The sequence below is a fragment of the Mus musculus genome, chromosome 5 (genome assembly GCF_000001635.26).
Source record: "Mus musculus strain C57BL/6J chromosome 5, GRCm38.p6 C57BL/6J".
NCBI lineage: Eukaryota > Metazoa > Chordata > Mammalia > Rodentia > Muridae > Mus > Mus musculus.
Window position 1 is genome coordinate 73,006,413 of NC_000071.6, and position 19,590 is coordinate 73,026,002.

Below are 19,590 nucleotides of genomic sequence, written 5' to 3' on the forward strand. Positions count from 1 at the left end.
TTACATATACATAGATAAACTTCTTTTTCTCCATTCGATGAGTCTGGCCCTCTAAATTTCATTACCAAAGAGGCCGAGTTCTGGTGCGCAGCTGCTGGGCAATCTGACTAAAGATAATTTTGTACTGCTAGGCGAAAGCATTGGAAATGTTTTCATCATTAAAAAAAATCAGATAAATGTTTAAGGAGCTACATTCAATATGACTTGACAAGCTTATACATCTATCCAAACCTCACATGGGACTTTATGTTCAAATTTAACATTTGAACTAGAAAAATTATTTTCAAAAGAAAAAAAGGCAGGGCCATCAGAGAATTTGATGGGTAGCCAGGCCTGGTTGGTCTTCTCCGCCCTCCTGGGCTTTGTCGGGTCTTTGTTCCACCCCTGGCTGCACTGGTACAGAACCACTTAGCTGTGATTAAAAGGAGGGGACCGAGCAGCAGGGCGGGGCCTGCGGTGCGGGCGGGCGGCGACAGGGCCGCGCGGCGCTCAGTGCCAGCTGTGGGGCAGCATGCACACCACAGCGACGACCGGCCCGCCGCACCGACGCCGCGGGGACGCTTGACCAGACAGACAGGTAAAAGGGACCACAGGACCGAGGGAGGAGGTGTGGCCAGGGACAGCCCCTGCAGACCGTGCCTCGGCGACAGAGCCATGGACAGCCTGGACAACACCACCCTGCTCCTTGCCCCGTCCTCGCTGCTGCCTGACAACCTCACCCTGTCTCCCAACGCCGGCAGCCCGAGCGCCAGCACCCTTTCGCCTCTCGCTGTCACCTCTAGTCCCGGTCCGGGGCTCAGCCTCGCTCCAAGTCCAAGCATCGGCTTTAGCCCCGAGGCAACCCCGACTCCAGAGCCCACGAGCAGCAGCCTCACGGTCGGCGTGGCTGGCCAGGGCTCCTCCGCTTTCCCCCGGCCCTGGATCCCCCACGAGCCCCCATTCTGGGACACGCCGCTCAACCACGGGCTGAATGTGTTTGTGGGCGCCGCCTTGTGCATCACCATGCTGGGTCTAGGCTGTACCGTGGACGTGAACCACTTCGGGGCGCACGTCCGGCGGCCCGTGGGCGCTCTGCTGGCTGCGCTCTGCCAGTTCGGCTTCTTGCCGCTGCTAGCCTTCTTGCTGGCCCTCATCTTCAAGCTGGATGAGGTGGCCGCGGTGGCTGTACTCCTATGTGGCTGCTGTCCTGGTGGAAATCTCTCCAATCTCATGTCCCTGCTGGTAGACGGCGACATGAACCTCAGGTATGGCCTCTTTCTCACCCCAACCCATAAAATTCACAGCAAGAGGGGTGTGTTGGAGTCCTTTGGGTGAAGCCCTGAGGAGGGATGGATGGGGTGGGGATGGGTATATGGAGGCTTGGCTTTGAAATCCTGGCGGACATTTAAAGATTGTGTGTCAGTGGGGGAAGATCTAGACTAGAACCTAGCTGCTTAAAGGCCCTGGGATTTCACACACAGCCCCTCCCGGAGAGACAAGGTCTTAACTCATGTCTCCAGGAGGGCAAAGAGAAGGGAGAAGTCAGAAGCTAGGACTCGAAGGAAATGCAAAAAAAGCAAATCAGGACTGTAGTCCCATAAGGAAAGTAATCTTGAGAGTGCAATGTAATCGAGTTTCATCCAACAAGTCGCTTCGCCAGCTTCCGTGCTGCAGGCTATTTGGTAGGGTTAAAAGAAAAAAGGTTTCTTTCCTTCGCATCCTCTCAGGTACCCAGTTTCCAGGCTTCACGACGCCCAGGGCAGCTGTCCTGGGTCCTGCATCCTAGGTCATTGTCTTGCCTGAATTCCTGTTTCTATTGCGACATGATAAAATAGATTCTCTGCAGACTTCAACCCGGAGGCTTGCAGTGTTACCACCTCCCTTCCCGGGGCTTTGTAACAGGTAAGGAAAGACATGGCTGACTCTGGCTCAAATCCCTTTCTGACTTCTGCTCATACCTTTTTGCAGCATCATCATGACCATTTCCTCCACACTCCTGGCCCTGGTGTTGATGCCCCTCTGCCTCTGGATCTACAGCCGTGCCTGGATCAATACCCCTCTGGTGCAATTGCTCCCCCTAGGGGCAGTCACCCTGACTCTCTGCAGCACTCTCATTCCTATTGGGCTAGGCGTCTTCATTCGCTACAAATACAACCGCGTGGCTGACTACATCGTGAAGGTAGGCTCTCTCTTCTCTTCCTAGAGTCTGGTCTCTGAAGAGTGGCAGGCAAGCTAGGAGGTTTGGAAAGCAGGGAAGGATACAAAGGCCTTTCAGGGACATACTTAGGTGTATACGGCAAGCCTAATGTCTGAGGTGGGAAATTCCTAGGGGAATATCTCTAATTAAGTCACAGCTCATGTTGGGAATAATGATGCAAGTGGTAATCCCGGTGCTCAGGGTCTGGAGTTTGAAACCAGTCTGGACTACAAAGCAAGACCCTGTCTCAACTCCTGCCTGGTAGGTGGTGAGACCTCTGAAAATGAACAATTAGTAACCACTCATGGGGGCACAGTGTGGTCAAATTGCAAACATTAGCAGGGTACAGAGCCACATGCTTGTAATCCAAGCACTTGGGAGGCAGAAGCAGGCAGATCACCGAGTACAGGGCCAGTCTGGTCTGCATAGTGAGTTCCCGGACAGGAGCTACATAGTGAGACTAAGTCTCAAAACAAACAAACGAAACCACAAAATGGCAAGCAATTCCCACAAATTGAATAGTACTAAAAATCAGAGCAGATTAAATAGAATTATTCAAAACATTTTATAATGCATTAAGTATGTTTTCAAGAGTGAAACTCTAATTCTGAGGAAACAAAACCTGAAATAGTATCCTTAAGTAGCTTACTTAAAAAATTCAAATTAGCAAGATAATGTTCTCAATATAATAGAACACACAGAATGTTGGCCTTAAAGCACAAAATAAAGCCAGGTCCTGCATAGAGAAAATTATGCTGTCATTTCTAAACCTGTGTATCTTTTTGCTTCCCTGTTACATTATATTATATGTTTTTAAGTTAATGAAATGATAAGGAATCATTATTATTAGACAATATTTTTAGGGGGCTGGAGAGATAGTCTAGTGGTTAGGAGCACTGGCTGCTCTTTGGGAGGACCCAGGTACAATTCCCAGCACACACATGTCAGCTCACAGCTGCCTGTAACTCCAGTTCTAGGGGAGCTGACACACACACACACACACACACATACACACACACACACACACACTCACACACACACACACATACACACACACACATACACACACACATACACATACATACACACACACATACACACACACACACACACGCACACACGCACGCACACACACACATACACACACACACACACGCACGCACGCACACAGAGAGAGAGAGAGAGAGAGAGAGAAAGAGAGAGAAAACACCAATGCACATAAAGTAAAATGAATTAATAAATATTTCTGACATTGATTTATTTTAAAACAGATTTTTTTAGCAGCACGTACTTTCTAATAGTTGATCAGAGAATATTAATTTTACCTCTCCTGAAAAATTAAAACAGTGAAATCATAAACAGAACTAAAATGCATAGCTAACAAAGTGCAAAGGCAAGTTCCCTTAGGGTAAAAAAGAAGAGCCACTTCAATATCAATCATGGAAAATGACTTTAAAAGTCAGAATCTTCTTTTGTTTCGGTTTACTTTTAATAGCTTTTTTTTTACTTATACAGAGGTGCCAGCTTTCCCTAGTAAGAGAAACAGAGGGTTCAGTTCTGCAGACAGATTTAGCTCTAAGTGAAAGACGTCCTACACTATAGCCAATATAGGATTTAATACACACATACTTATCCCGTATCATCCCCATGGATGCTCCTGAGATGTGTTTAGCAAGTGCAGCCATTCAGCTTTGCTTTGCAAATCTGAAAGTGAGCATTCAATCTTTTTTTAAAAATATTTTTATTAGGTATTTTCCTCATTTACATTTCCAATGCTGTCCCAAAAGAGCATTCAATCTTACTGCTTCCCAAACGACTTTTCTCATCTTTCATTTTTTCTCCTCCTCCTCCTCCTTTCTTTCTTTCTTTTTCTTTTTCTTTTTTTTCTTTCATTTTTTTTTTTTTTGAGACACAGTTTCTCTGTGTAGCTCTGGCTGTCCTGGAACTCACTCTGTAGACCAGGCTGGCCTCAAACTCAGAAATCTGCCTGCCTCTGCCTCCCGAGTGCTGGGATTAAAGGTGTGGGCCACCACTGCCCGGTTCTTCTTTTTTTAAAAACTCGTAAATCACTTAAAGGAACTTTGTAGCTAGCATCCTCAGAATGAAGGAATTGGATTTCCTGTCGGTGCCTTCAATGTGATACACTTTGGAAATTAATAAAAGTGTTGCTTTGTGATAGTTTTCTGCCAGTGGGCTTGTGTTTTTATATACCTTGGGAAGCTATTTCAGTATCTCCTCGAATAGAAATTTTGACCAGCCAAGATCCATTTTAAATATCTTTAAAAGATCACTAGGTGCGTGTCAAGCCCAGACTCCAGAAGAATCACCTCTCCGGTCTGCTCCCTCAGAGAGGCAGGATTACCCTTCAGGGTCTTGGATCCCTGTTGCAGTCATACCCTATGGGAAAAGAGCAACTTACCTATCTTAAGGAGATTGGGGGAATTTAGATATTTGTGCATCCTCTTTCACTTGAATGAGAACAATGTACCAGATCGTCAACAGTGCACATTTGACCCAGCCAGTAGCAACATACCTAAAACTACCTCACCATTGTAAAACACCCTAAGAATCGCAAGAAACTTACAGTTTTAAAGAGACAAATCAAGGAGCAGAGTTACAGAATTAAAAACAATTCATCAGACCTTAGAATTTTCTCTAATCGAATGAGTTGATAATTGTTTCCATACTCTTAGCCATCTTTGGAGCTATACTTTGAAGGTTAAAAATATCCTAGACTAAATTAATTTTCATTGTAAATACTAGCAGCCTTTGCTTTCTGGTGTGAAATAAGAACTAATTTCAAGTAGAAAGCACAGAGTTCAGGAGAGATGAAGACTATGTTGCCCAGGCTAGTCCTCAGCCCATAACTGGGTTCTTGGGCTAAATTCTAGCTGCTCCATTGGAAATAAGCAAGACAGTGAATTAAGCACACACACGAAGAGTACTAAACGTTGTGTGGCCAAGGCCGAGAGGCTGAGGGTCTGCCTAGTAACGGTCACCTTTCCCTGATCTCTGGTTTATCGTTTTGAAGACCTTTTCAGAAGGAGTAGTCTGTCTGTATGTCCTTCCATCCCAAGCAAGTGAAGAGCCCAGAGGAGCCACTGGATATCAAGCTAGGTTTCCAAGCAGTTATGTCTAAGGAGCTTCAGGCTTTGTTTTCGAGGTTAGAATGGATGTAGCTTGTCTAGATGCCTCCTCAGTGATGTTGTTGTTGATAGTTTGCCCATGTGTTTCTTTTCTTACCAGGTTTCCCTGTGGTCTCTGCTTGTGACCCTGGTGGTTCTTTTCATAATGACTGGCACCATGCTGGGACCTGAACTGCTGGCAAGCATTCCCGCAACTGTTTACGTGGTCGCCATTTTTATGCCTCTGGCGGGCTACGCCTCGGGTTATGGCTTAGCTACCCTCTTCCACCTCCCGCCCAACTGCAAGCGGACTGTGTGTCTGGAAACAGGAAGTCAGAACGTGCAGCTCTGCACTGCGATTCTCAAACTGGCCTTCCCGCCTCGCTTTATAGGTAGCATGTACATGTTCCCTCTGCTCTACGCCCTCTTCCAGTCTGCCGAGGCAGGGGTCTTCGTGTTGATCTACAAAATGTACGGAAGTGAGATACTGCACAAGCGAGAGGCCCTAGACGAAGACGAAGACACCGATATTTCTTATAAGAAACTGAAAGAAGAGGAAATGGCAGACACCTCCTATGGCACCGTGGGGACGGATGACTTAGTGATGATGGAGACCACCCAGACCGCCCTCTGACCGAGGAGATACACGGGAGCTGAAACATCACTTCCTATTTGTGACCATTGGTAGCGAGTATGGTTCGCATCCGGGATAAAGATGGGTTGACATTTCCTGTAACAGATTTGCTCTTCCCACTGTAATGTTGTATCTCAGTATTACCCATGTGTTTTTCTAACTCAACAGAGTCCCAGTATTGCTTACACCTGGATCAGCTAAAGTGCCGGTCCTCTGCTTAAGTAGTGTGCTGTTTGTTTGTTTGTTTTTTGTTTTGTTTTGTTTTCCCGGTTTTTGTTTGTTTTGCCATTTCCACCAGCATCGCTACAGATAGGAAATGGGGTTGGAAATGTTTGTAAATGTTTGTAAAACAGAACCATGGGTTTGCTCAACTTACAAACAACCGATTCTGTTCAGGGCGAGCCTGTATTGAGAAAAGTCCAAAACGGGTCAGTGAAACGACAGGATAGCATTGCATCGTCAAACCACTCTCAAGCCAGAGAAAATCATATTAATGTGTGTGACTACTTGATCTAGTATCTATTGTTAATGGCCATCAACATTGTCCAGGGGTGAAAGGCATTTTCCCCATATGTTTCCTGTATTTGTATAAACGCATCTCAGCTCCATTTATCGTCTGAAGGAATGATTTACTTAGGAAAATGCGTAGACCTCACCTCAGGGAGAGAAAATGGGCCCCTTTGTTCATCCGTGGGAAAGGGCTGTGGCTACAGGCTTTCCTTCCGGAAAGGCCTGTGGCTGGACACTGTCCCACTGCTCTGGTAGACTGGAGCTGTGATCTGAGACAAGCTAAGAGGTTCAGAGCAGTCTCCTAACATTTGTTATTTTGCTCCCTAATCAGACACACTGGCCTCCCTTGCCTTCTTCATGACAGACATCTGGAGCTACAGACATGGGGGCCCACCTGGCTCGGCTAATCTCGGTGATGATTCTGGGGTTGAATTCTCATCTCATCTAGTTCCCCTACAAATTGTTACTGTGGCTAGCAAGGAAAGCTCTTTTTCTGCATCCACGAGGAGGGTCGCCTCTTAACCAGTGTGGGGAAGGGTTCGCTCAGTATGGCAACAGCAGGTGGTAGGGCTTTTTCTACCAGTGCGCGGTCGCCTATTTAACGCAGTGTGGAGGGCAGCTGGGCTGCGCTGATGGCTGCCTGGGCGGGCGAGGCGCGGAACGCACCCATGTTCCCGGCGAGCACGTTCCACCCCTGCCCGCATCCTTATCCGCAGGCCACCAAAGCCGGGGATGGCTGGAGGTTCGGAGCCAGGGGCTGCCGACCCGCGCCCCCCTCCTTCCTCCCCGGCTACAGACAGCTCATGGCCGCGGAGTACGTCGACCGCCACCAGCGGGCACAGCTCATGGCCCTGCTGTCGCGGATGGGTCCCCGGTCGGTCAGCAGCCGTGACGCTGCGGTGCAGGTGAACCCGCGCCGCGACGCCTCGGTGCAGTGTTCACTCGGGCGCCGCACGCTGCAGCCTGCAGGGTGCCGAGCCAGCCCCGACGCCCGGTCGGGTTCCTGTCAACCCCGTGGCCACGCCGGCGCCGGGAGATCCCCGCGATCCTGGCAGACCGTCGCCCCGTTCTCGTCCGTGACTTCTGTGGCCTCTCCTCGCTGGAGGTTGCGGGGGCAGGCAGACACCCAGGAAGGGAGAGGGGAGCCCGGCATCCTCGGAGACCCGGGAACCGGAGCCGAGAGAGGTGGCCGTGAGGAAAGCGGTCCCCCAGCCGCGAAGCGAGGAGGGCGACGTCCAGGCTGAAGGGCAGGCCGGGTGGGAGCAGCAGCCACCACCGGAGGACCGGAACAGTGTGGTGGTGATGCAGTCTGAGCCTGGGAGTGAGGAGCTGTGTCCTGCTGCAGAGATGGCTCAGGACCCCGGTGACTCGGATGCCCCTCCCCGCAAAGCACCAAGCAGGACAAGGAGCTCCTGCGTTTCCAGGTGAGGCCAGCCTGGCGGCCTGGACGCCTCCAGAATTGTAGGGCTCCTTCAGGGCTAAGCTGGTGGCTCTGGGTGATGCAGAACATAGAATTCTTCCATGCCATCAGTCTGTTTTTTGTTTGTTTGTTTTTAACATGTTTGGTGTTTTGATTGCATGTTGTATCTGTACACTTCGTTGTAGTGGAGAGATGGGAGCAGAAGAGGGCGTCGGATCCCCTGGGACTGGTGTTTTACAGATGGTTGTAAGTCACCATGTGAGTTTTAGGATCGGAATTACTGTCCTCTAGAAGAACAGGGTGTTGTTTCACAGCTGAGCCATCTCTCCAGCTCTTTGGCATATAGGATTTTGCAGCCGCTGCCTGTTAATACAATGGGAGGCGTTTACACAATAAAAACCAACCCATATGTGTCCCGACCCACAGGCAGCCTCTGCTCCTGGGGAATGCCAGTTGTAATTATTTAATTCTGATCACATAAACGCTACACGTGAGGTCTCCGCGGTAAATGCACACAGTCTGGTTTGGACCAAACTTCAGACGGCTGAAGGAAGATAAGTGCACACATGGCAGGAACATAATCTTGTGAACTTCGTTGCGGGGAGAGTCGGTTTCCCAAGGCTCCTTTTCTTATTTCCCCTCTAGATGATCTGTCTTGGTTAACTTGCAGGCTTGTTCTATACCAGGCCCTTCCCTTCGTTTCTGAAGCTGTCAACTGAAGCTTCTCTCTCCCAAACTTGCCTGGCTTAAAACAGAAACAAAAACAAAAAACAAACCACTCTCCCCACTCATTCAGAAGGCCAGCCACTGCTAAGCTGTTGGATGGTCTTGAGTTGCTGCCTGTGCTAGCAAACAAGGAGGCACAAAGAGTGTGGTTGGTCGTAAACCCCCACCAAAGAAATGGAGAGCCCTGAGCTCGAGGAGAGGACTCTGAGACATTCCTTGTTTTTCAGTCATTTCAAGGCTGGTGTGTTTGAGGTTGGGGTGGCAGTGGAATGGGGTGTCAGAAAAAATAGAAAAGTGCTTGGCGGTTGCTGTTCACAGCTGGGTGTGATCTCTTAGGCAGAAATCCCAAGTTTTCTGGCCTCTGTGGTGGTCGTTCACCTGTAAAAAATTGCATTAAGAGTTCTTCCAAGCCCTGCCACTCCTAAAGGCTTAGTTATAAAAACTTGTTTCCAACTTGTTTGTCACTAAGTGGGAAGCTCGGGAAGTTTAAGAACCAGGTGCTAACACTGTGTAGTTCATACCAAATGAGCTAGACTTGGGTAGGTAGCGGGACTCTTTTGGAAACTTACCTAGCATCAAGGAGAATTTAGTATTGGTTGAAGACGTTCAAAGGTTTTAGAAGAGCCTTTCTCTTTCGGCATAACAACTTTCCCATGTGTGAGTGTCCTAATGCATCGCCCACATAAAATGCCACGGGAAGAATCCCAAACTCTAAACCGCACGATTTGGTTTCTCCCTTGTCTGAGGGGGGAAAACCACTTATCGGTCTGCTGCTATATGAACTATCTTGTTTGGCCTCCGTTTACATATTTGTTTGATTGAGCTATTAGTTCACCTGGTTAACTTAGAGGTTGACCCAAGTCTAACCTTACTACCACGGTAATCTTAAAGTATCAAGTGGAATGTGGTCCCAGGTTCTGAAAATTAGGGTCACTCGGGCATCTCTTGCTTAAAGTCTGGTACCCTGCTGTTCAGTTCTTAGAGCAGAAGTACGGCTACTATCACTGCAAGGACTGCAAAATCCGGTGGGAGAGCGCCTATGTGTGGTGTGTGCAGGGCACCAGTAAGGTAAGAGACACCGTGCAGCCCTCCTGCTCTGCTGTGTTGCCGAGTGTCTGCTCCATGCCGATGCTCTTTCTCCTCGTAGGTGTACTTCAAAGAGTTCTGCCGAGTGTGTGAGAAATCCTACAACCCTTACAGAGTGGAGGACGTCACCTGTCAAGTAAACCAAACGTTTGCATTTTGGAAGAGGGGTTTGGTGCACGACTTTGAGTATATTTCCTGAAGGAGGTGGTTTCCAGTAGCTTTAGGCTCTACCTTTTCCCTCCTCCTTCCTTTTCATTTTTGACTAGGTTGGTGGTAGAAAGTCCCCTCCACTGTGAAATGGGGTGTTTACTCCCTTCTGCTGTCGTAAAACTTGATTGCATGGCCTCTCTTGCATCTGTTACCTCGTTAGCAGTAGAAAGGGCTTGCTTAACTGCCTCTTCCACTTGGCCTAAGAGAAAACATATTGCAAAACAGAGTGCCTTTCTGCTAGCTTGAGGTGGTACACTATTACCCCAATGCTACATAGGAAACACATTCCCAAGTTAGCGTATGAAACGCAAGAAATTGGGCTCTGGCTTTTCTTGAGAGTTTACAAAGGGAGTTTCCTGTAAGACCATCCTACACTGTCTAGCTCTATGCAGTTTACCCATAACTGTGGCTAAGAGTTTGCTTGCTTAGTATTAATTTAGCTCTGTGCCAAGGGACTTAGATAACCTTGACAACATTTACCTGTTAAAATTAATGACAGAGATAAAGGAATTCCACATCTGAGAGTCCAGTGCACTTAAAGTTGGTAATTGGAGAATTAATTACCTTAGGGTGGGCCCTGAGAAACCAAGAATGGAAAGCCATTAAAACTCCATCTAGAAAAGGGGACTATAGGCACCTTTCTACAATAAGGGGCCTTAAACTTCCCTAAGCTTCCCTGCACCTGGCTCTCAGTGCCCAGCACGCAGGCCACTTGTTCTGTAATCTGTTTTGAAGCTCCGAGAATCGAGGGGAGACAGGGTTCACCCTTTGTACTTTTTGCTCTGAGTTTTCAGAGTTGTAAAGGAACTAGATGTGCCTGCCCAGTCAGACCTCGCCACGTGTACCTTAGACGCCCCCATCAGCAACACTTGTGTGAGAGATGCAAGGACAAATGCTTGTCCTGCGACAGCACCGTCAGCTTCAAATACATGATTTAGCGAGAGTTGAAAACGTTTCTGCTAGATGGGGCTAATGGAGTGGACAAGTGAGCTTTCTCCCCTCTTCACCTTTCCAAATTCTTCATGAAAGACAGTGTACTTGGATATAAAGCCTGCGAATAAAAGGTATTGCAAGCAAATTTGAGGCTTTATCCACTTCATGTGTCAGTTTGAGGGGTGCATGTGCGGGGAGTCAGTAACTTTGTTAACATTTGTTGATGAGAGTGAGTCAGGCTGACTTAAGGAAGTTACAGGCACTTCATTCAACAATTAAGGTTTTTCTTTTTGTTTAATTTAATTTTATTTATAAATAAAATATATGACTACACTGTAGCTGTGTTCAGACATACCAAAAGAAGGCATCAGATCCCAATACAGATAGTTGTGAGCCACCATGTCGTTGCTGGGACTTGAACTCCGGACCTCTGGAAGAGCAGTTGGTACTCTTAACTGCTGAGCCATGTCTCCAGCCCAAATCTTAAGGTTTTACAGACAAGAATATTACAGCTTCAGTCTGTAGGTCTGAAGTTCCTAAGAAAGATGTTATTAAAAAGGCCCAGCACACATTGTGTTGTGCTTTTTAAAATTTAAAGTAGTCCTCATTTAAAGGTCCCCTTGGGCACCTGGAGAGCCCACTGCAGCTGATGCTGGGCGGGCAGCCTCAGGCTCTTCTAATGGAGCAGGTGTTGGTTGTTGGTCTAACACAGGCATCACCACTGGAACCAGGTAAAAACCTCGTTCCCTTCCAGTTTTTCTAAACACTTTATTATAGTAGCATCCAACACCTGTCCACCAGGAAGTGAATGCCGGTCTGGCATCTTGGGCACTAGCAAGTATTCGAAGAAACATGCTAAAATTCCAAAGTGGGCTTGATGGCTCTCTAGTGTCCTTGTGAGGAGGGGACGGGTCCACCTGGGCCCAGGATCATCACTGCTCTGTCAAGCTGCTGTATGAGCAGTGCTTCCAGCCTTTCAGTCTCCTCATTGGTGTGTCTAACGAGTATCCAAAAGTGTATCAGCAAACACTCAAGACTGAGGACTGGCGTGATGGGGAAGCTCTTGGCTAAAGGCCTCGATAAAGCACAGCTCCGCCAAGGTCAACTGAGCTGGAATTTGAGTTGAGTTTAATAGAAAAGACTCATTTCATGTGAGGACAACATGTGCAAAGGACCCTCTGGTATAGAAAACCAGAGAGGCTAAATACTGAGTTTATGACAGTCGGTAAAACTGGCCATTGAGGTCTGGCCATTACGTAGTCATCCATGAGAAAGCACTAAAGGGGGTCTTACCTTTTCATATTTATTTTATGCATGCTTTTCCTGCATGTTATGTGTACAGCAAGAATGCCTGGTGACCAAGAAAGCAACAAGAGGGCACTGCATACCCTGGGGTGGAAGTTGCAGTTGAAAGCCACCGTGTGGGTGCTGGGAATGGAACCCCAAGTCCTCTACAAAGGCATATTAACCGCCCTTGTAGTCTGTTAACTGTGGAGCCACCTCTCAAGCCCTCACTAAAACATTTGAAAGGTGTACTGTGGATAGTGGACCATGAGGATAGATTGTCTTTTAAAGGAAAACACTCTGGGTGCCTGCTGACAGGTAAGGAGTTTTAGGGACTAAAGTGGGGCTGGTTAGAAGTGGGCATTAAGATCCATGTGCTTAAAGGGTCAGGCTTCATGTGTTCTCATGGGCTAGCTCTCTCTTAGTTGGGACTAAGCCCAGGCAGAGATAACGCAGTTGACTCGTCCTGGGTGGGGCATGATGGGCATACTATGTGCTCAGTACTTGCCAAGTAGATGAACTAAAACACCTGCAAAGAGTCCCGAGACAACCCCACCGGCTGTTAAAGTGGGTCATGAAATCATTTGTTGAATTAATTTTCCCAGGGCAGCTAATATTACTTGGCAAGGATCAGAATGCCAGCCCTGAATGCAGATACAAAGTGACTCAAGAAGTTCCCACCTTTCACACCAACATTCTAGCACCCTGGCCTGTCACACACTGTTTATAGGTGTGACCCAGAGCTTAGAGAGCATCAGACTCTCAGACTGAAAGGCTAGCAGGAGACACTTAATGCTATCTCTGCATGTTGTGAGAATTGTGTTTTATGTAATTTTTTTTAAAGATTGATTTATTTTATACATATGAGTACACTGCAGCTGTCTTCAGAAACACCAGAAGAGGGCGTAAGAGCCCATTACAAATGGTTGTGAGCCACCATGTGGTTGCTGGGAGTTGAACTCAGGACCTCTGGAAGAACAGTCAGTGCTCTTACCACTGAGCCATCTCTCCAGCCTGTATGTAATTCTTACACTTTTCAAACTGTGGACTACTTTAAAAGCTAGGGGGAAGAGGAAAGCCACTCACACTATTGGCTCTCTCCTGCTGTGTGGGTGATGGTTCTCTGACAGAGCAGGTCACCACCATGTTCTGTCACAGCTCTTCCCTTAGTCATGCGTAAAGCCAAGGTTGGCTGAGGCTAACAGCCCTAACCTTGGAATCACTAAACATGGACACAGCTCCAAACCCTGCGATTGTATTCTGGCTTCCCAAAGAGCAGCACCAGGGAACTGTCTGATCTCTCAACTTCCCAGCTATTTAAAATGATGAGTTCCATGAAGAGGATTAATATGTGGCAAGCACTAGCTTCTTGCAGAATGAAGAAGCTGATTAGAACTAGGCACTAAGAATTCTGTCAGTATAGACAAACTTTGGAGTCAGTGCAGGTGTGCCAAGGAAGATCCTAATGGAGCTGGTTTTGTTTTTTTTGCAGATGTAGTCCCCCCCCCATTCCCCCATCAGTACCATATGAATTGTTCAAAATCTTTGGGTAGTCAATTTAACTTTGTCCCTGCCTTTTTAAAGTGAAGTTATACGTGAGAACTATCCAGGTAACATGATGTCATCTATAGTCCTCTTTATTTGTTGTTTTCTTCTTAAAATACCACACAAACCAACAGCTACAGTGCTTTTTTATTTTTAACAAAAAGGATGTGAGGGGGATGGGAAGTGTGGTGTGTCTCCGGACACCATCCCTGTGCCTGCCCCCCTCAGCCCAAGAGTTATTAATAATTTAAAGGACACCATTTACAGTACCAGAACACCATTAAAATAATTTTATCTGGGTCAAAAAAGTACAGTGATTATGAACGTGCTGTGACCAGTTATGGAGTTTTACAGGAATCATAACTACGTCAGCAGTCCGACGGCGTGCACAGTGGCCTTGATTAATGCACTTGAGCATAATTACATTTCTGTCGGGGGCCATGCCCCCAGGGAAAGGCAAAGCTAAGCAATTCATTTCTATTCCAAACTCTGGAGCCTCGGAGCCCAGTTTGCAAACAAAAGTCACAGTGGAGAAGAGATGCATATAAAAAAATACAAGGTGTTCCTTTCAAATCAGAGGCGTTGGGAGGCTACATTCATTTCCTTTACAAAATTCTATTAGAAAAGAAGAAGACAGGATCCCGTTTGTTATGTTACAGACTTAGACAGTGGAGAAGGACATTGTGTGGTCTGGGAGTCGGTCTTCAGGCTTCCTGTCTGTGTCCCCCATATCCCCAAGGTTCCTTTAGCCTGAAACAAGTTTGAGTCCTGCGTAAACACACAAGTTCATTTGCATCTCTTCTCTTGAAGTCCGCAGCCCTTCAGGGCCCGCAGAACATACACTCCATCAGTGACCACAACTTTTCCTTTAGCTTTGGACATGTTCTCTGATGTAACAGCGTGTGGCGCGAACGTACAAGAAAATACAGGTTTTAGTCTAGGCGGTGTCTATAGTAGTTACCGAGTGAAATAAGTTAACTTGTGTAATGAGAGGCGCCGGCGGGCAGCGTCCATCTTTATTTTACAATTTTAAAGTCTCTGCAGGCATCTGCTTTGGTTAGTTATCAACATCGACACAAGCACTGATCAGAGAGCTGAGCAGCAGAGTCCACTAACGTTAACAGATATATTATTTCTTTTTTTTTTCTTGAGACACTGGGAAAAACCCAGTTTTAAAATATTATTAAAGTGTTCTAACATTTACACACTATGAAGAGTTAGATCTAATAAAATAAAATTTCTTCAAAAATAATCTTGCAGTGCTCTTTTAGGCATGCTCTGAGAAGCTGTCACCAGACATCCACACCTTGAAAATAGGACTGTCACACACATACACACACACTCCAACTCACACACACATAATTCCTTATACAGACCAAAATAAACCAAAAAGCAAAAACAAAACAATCAAAAACCCAAACACCCCAAACCCTTATCCCGTCAGTCGCAAAAAACAAAAACCCCAGACCCAATTGTTTTTTGCAAAAAGTCTGTGTTATCTGTCTGACTGGGTGGTCAAGTTGATCATTAAGTGTCAACTCTGTGTTGATGGTGGCTGGAAATCCAAGTGGCTCTGCAGGCGCAGGTCTTCAGCTAAAAGGAGTTGGTCCCATCCCAGCCTCACTTCACCCTGCCCTGCAACATCTTGGGGCCATTATTGCAAACATCCTTGGAATTTCTTCTTTTCTCCAGAGTAATGTAGTTTGTACGTGTCACTTTTAGCCCTTATTCTTATTCACATAGGTTAATAAAAATAAAAAAAAATTCCTTCTTCATACAGTTGCTGTGGAGGTCTCGGCAGCAGTTAAGCAGTTAGATATTTTTCTTCAGTTTTGTTTGTTTGTTTTTGAAGTTAGTAGACTACAGTTAAAAGTGCTGCCCCCAAAGTTATCAATGAAGCACAAGGGTTCCTAAAAGGTGCTTGGCTAGCAGTCTTGATCATCTTCAGCTTACTCCCTCTTGAGGGTTGCAAGTTGCTCAGAATCCAGTGCTCGTCATATTTCCAACTGGTTTGGTCTGTGCTAGGAGCGGATATGACTGCACTGTGCGGAGAGACTCTCTGATCTCCAGGTTAAGTTCCATCAGTTTGCAGTTAGCTTCTGACATGTCCAGGTTTGAGCTGATGACCGCGAAGCTGCCTGTCTGGCCTAGTGTCTGGTGATGGAAATAGATGTGTAAGAGAGTCTGCACAGGGTCGTCATCACAGCTGCCGAAGATGTCATTGGGCCAGAGGGTTCTGGAGAGAATACAGAATGTTAAAGTTCTGAGATGTGTGTCGTTACTACACATGCTACATTTTAGGTTAAAACCTACGAACAGAACTACCCGGTGAATAAATGTTGTCTGTTTATTATTTGAGTAAGCATACTACATACATATGAGCCACATGTAATGTGTAAGAGCATCACATATGGTGCTATGACGTCTCTTCCTGGCTTACCTGAAAGCTTTGACTTGTGCCACAGCTGATACAAATTCCTTGTTCTTCAAGGTTTCGATCAGAGAGTGAATGGCAGTTTCTATCGTGGTCTGGGCCGCTTTGGAGATATCAATTTCTTCATTTTCCGAAGCGGCCTCAGCTTCCTTAAGGATGCCTTCCAGCTGGGCAAGTTCTTCTGACATGTTGATGACCTGAAACAGGTAAGTCTTTAAAGATCTATTTCTATGGTCAGTGACAAAGGGCACCCAATCAGCTGCAGGGGATATAGCTGATGGTAGGAACACTCTTCTGTCAGGAATAGAGACTAGCCACCAAACAAAGCACGTAAACAAAACAAAGAGGCACAGTCACTTCTGATGGAGCCTAGGGTACTTGGAACTTGAGGTCGTCCTGAGCACCTGGTGTTACAGCACATATATATTTGTACTGTGTATACACAGAGGTTTAGAATATCAGGTTTAGATATTCTAGATAAATTGGGTTGCAATAATGTTTATACTACATCTTGAAAGATTATAATTGCTTTTAGACAGTGAAGAAAAGTATATTTTAGAAGGTTGTTTACCAAGGGTATTTTATAGAAGTGTGTGTGTGTATTTGTTTACTACAATGACCGGACATGGCATATCAGTTTGAAGGAAAGCTAATCGATTAACTGGGAAAAAATATCAATGAACTTAAGGCATTCTAACAAGGAATACACACACACACACACATACACACACACACACACACACATCATATCTATATAAAAATTTTAAAAATCCAGTTATTTTCCCAAGGACAATTCGAGTACCAGCATGTAAGGAGGGGAACAAAAGGTTTTATAGTCAGTAACTGTGAACCTATATAATAACCTCTTCATGAATGCTGTGTTCATTTATAAAACTACAGAAACAGACGAGATGTTAGGGGCTTTGCAGTGCGACTTTGTGCATGTTTTACTCTGTTACAGATCTGTTTCTGCTACTGAGCCTCTGTCTGGCTCAGTTGGACCCAATGGATATCAGGTCTCATTTATGACAATGGCCTAACGCGGCACATCAGTTTGAAAAAGAGCTAACTGATCAACTGGGGAAAAAGAAAATCAACATTAAGTGGCTTTTGACTTAGGCATTCTACCAAGGGATGTACACGCATAAGCACGTTATACACATGCAGGCAGGCATGCATATACATATATATATATATATATATATATATATATATATATATATATACATACATATACATATATATATATACATACATATACATATATATACACATACACACACACACGTATATATATACGCATATATACATACACATGCAGGCATATACACATACCCATGCAGGCCTATGTCACAGCGTTGAGAACCGTGCCTGTTGTCCGCTGGGACTTACCTCTGCTTCATTCTTGATGGTATTTACTTGGTTGATGAGTTTGCAGTAGGCCTGGAACAGAAGCAGCAGCTGAAAGTGCAGCCGGTACAACCTTCTGCAGAGCTCCAGCTCCTAGGAACGAGCAACGGTAACTGAGGTTAGCCAAACGTCCGCATCCCACTGGAGAGAGTGCTTCCAGTCAAACAGTACAAATATGTTAAAATCGTTGGCGTTTGTGCTTCTGTGGTAAGCGAGTTAATACGGGGTGAGGCTGAGGAGGGGCGGGGGGGGGGGGAAGGTGCTTTGGGGGCTGGCTTTCAAATAACAAGGCTTGTTGCTGGTTACAGAATTCCTTTTTAGTAGGAAACACATTTTCACATCGGACAGACAGACAGTGTCAGAAGGCAATACGTAGGCTGCTTTGGAAGGGAGGACTCAACATGAATTTAAAACTTTGAGGTGATGATGGGGAATTCGCGGGCGTGCAGGCTTTGATCCCACTGAGGTCCTTAATGCACCCGTCAACTGGGACAGAGCGAAACTGGGTGTCCTCTTACCAAAGGGGGGCTTTTGAGGAAATGGACTCTTACGAAAACCACTTGGTGATCTCATTCAAGTGAGATTATGATTATGGGCAATTTAAATTTTCGGATGTGACAGGAGACCACACAACTGCTAATGCACATATTCATTTTCAAGTCTCACCATTTCCTTGTTTTTTAGGACCAACATGTGCCAGATTAGGGATATGGAAAACTGAAGCACACACTACTTTCAAAGTAGTCAATGGCAAAAAAAAAAAAAAAAACCAAAACGTTGCTAGGTCACAAGAGGACAAATGGCAGATGAAAACCAGTTTGTCTCACCAGGATAAGGAATCTATAAATCAAGACAGGCCACTTACTGCTAGAATTCCCATTTGCTAAGCAAGGTGATCGGGTCACAAAAAAAAAAAAAAAAAAAAAAAAAAAAAAAAATCCAAAGAGAAAAAGATCAAGAATTAGTATAAGAAATCATCGCAACTAAGGTTACAGATGCCCCACGCAAACTGAGGACCACATTCATACAAAGTCATTTCCAAACTACCGCTTTCCAGACACTTACTGCAACAACCCAGGGTGGGCTCTGCTTGCGTCCCTTTGGACAAGTAAGGTTAAAACTTGAGCTACAGTTTGTTTTTGTGTAAAAAAAGTCAAAGAATAAAACGGAGCAAAGTGATCTTGGGAGCCCTCGCTATGGTAAATGTATTTCAATCCAGGTTTCATCCCGGCAAAGCCACTTGTAATAACGTTTCCATGGTTGTAGCGGGGAAACTTCCTTACATATACCATTATTTTTATTTTTATGTTTTTTTACCAAATGATTGGCTGAATCGGCCCATAATCTTACACAGGAATTACTTACCAGCAGCAGGCTCGCTAGTGCAACTCATTCTAGACTTTCCTACTAGCCTCTCCTCAGCTCTCGGGCTGTCTCTCTCATGCATGGGCCGCAGGGCAGAACACAAAGAGTTGGTGTGTTTTACACTATCCTCCAAATGCCATTTGGGTCACAACTTTGACCTAACCAGGTTTGGATCCAGGGAAAGTGATGTATGCGAAACCGTGAAAGGCACGGGATGTGTGAGAAGAGTGACTTCTAATTTAAATAGACTGTCGGGATGTAAACGGAGCTTCTAGAACTTGCTTTCCTGAGCAGTTTCCTCTGAAGGATTCCTGTTAGTTTAGAAAGGATTTGCTAAGCAAAGGTGAACTTTAGCTCCACTCGGCTGACTGTAAATTATGCAAACAACAGTGGCCCAGTAACATTAGCAGAGTACAATCCAAACATCAAACAGCAGCAGGGAGGTTTCATATGGTTTAATTCTGGTGGGGATTCAAGTTTTAAGTCCCTTTCCTCATTCCTGTTAGCATGATACATGGAACTGAATCTACACACACATGCCAGCAGTGTTGGTGTTGATATGCGCCAATAAAGTCTACGGTCACTACAGTTACAGGCAATGGCACAAACTCTCTCGCTGTGATTTACCAAAATTGGTCTCCATGCAGTGAAACAGATTATGAAGGACAACACACATACACATTGCAAGTACACTGACATCTGCATGGTAGAGTTTATCTTCATTAACTCAAT

At 45.8% G+C, this 19,590-nt stretch overlaps 2 protein-coding genes and 1 pseudogene across 20 annotated transcripts in view; 2 read left to right on the top strand and 1 right to left on the bottom strand.

The window, feature by feature from the left end:
- The first annotated feature begins 491 nt into the window (after window positions 1-491).
- Window positions 492-6,543, top strand: Slc10a4 (solute carrier family 10 (sodium/bile acid cotransporter family), member 4). The gene is made up of 3 exons (NM_173403.2): window positions 492-1,244; window positions 1,948-2,158; window positions 5,423-6,543. Exons 1-3 carry the CDS (start codon window positions 655-657, stop codon window positions 5,933-5,935), a joined length of 1,314 nt encoding a protein of 437 aa, NP_775579.2. The 5' UTR covers window positions 492-654; the 3' UTR covers window positions 5,936-6,543.
- Window positions 7,087-10,960, top strand: Zar1-ps (predicted gene 15847; annotated as a pseudogene).
- The window catches only part of Fryl (FRY like transcription coactivator), a 236,509-nt gene continuing 230,697 nt past the window's right edge, over window positions 13,779-19,590 (bottom strand). For 14 of the 19 annotated variants that reach the window (XM_006504150.4, XM_030254825.1, XM_006504148.4 and 11 more), the window contains 4 exons: window positions 18,359-18,376; window positions 17,476-17,586; window positions 16,090-16,280; window positions 13,779-15,885 (listed from right to left, as the gene is read on the bottom strand). In XM_006504150.4, coding sequence (XP_006504213.1) covers window positions 15,627-15,885; window positions 16,090-16,280; window positions 17,476-17,586; window positions 18,359-18,376 — 579 coding nt within the window. In that variant the 3' untranslated portion in view covers window positions 13,779-15,626. The remainder of the gene's footprint in view (window positions 15,886-16,089; window positions 16,281-17,475; window positions 17,587-18,358; window positions 18,377-19,590) is intronic. The other 5 variants (NM_028194.2, XM_017321111.2, XM_030254824.1 and 2 more) reach the window with 1 other exon arrangement.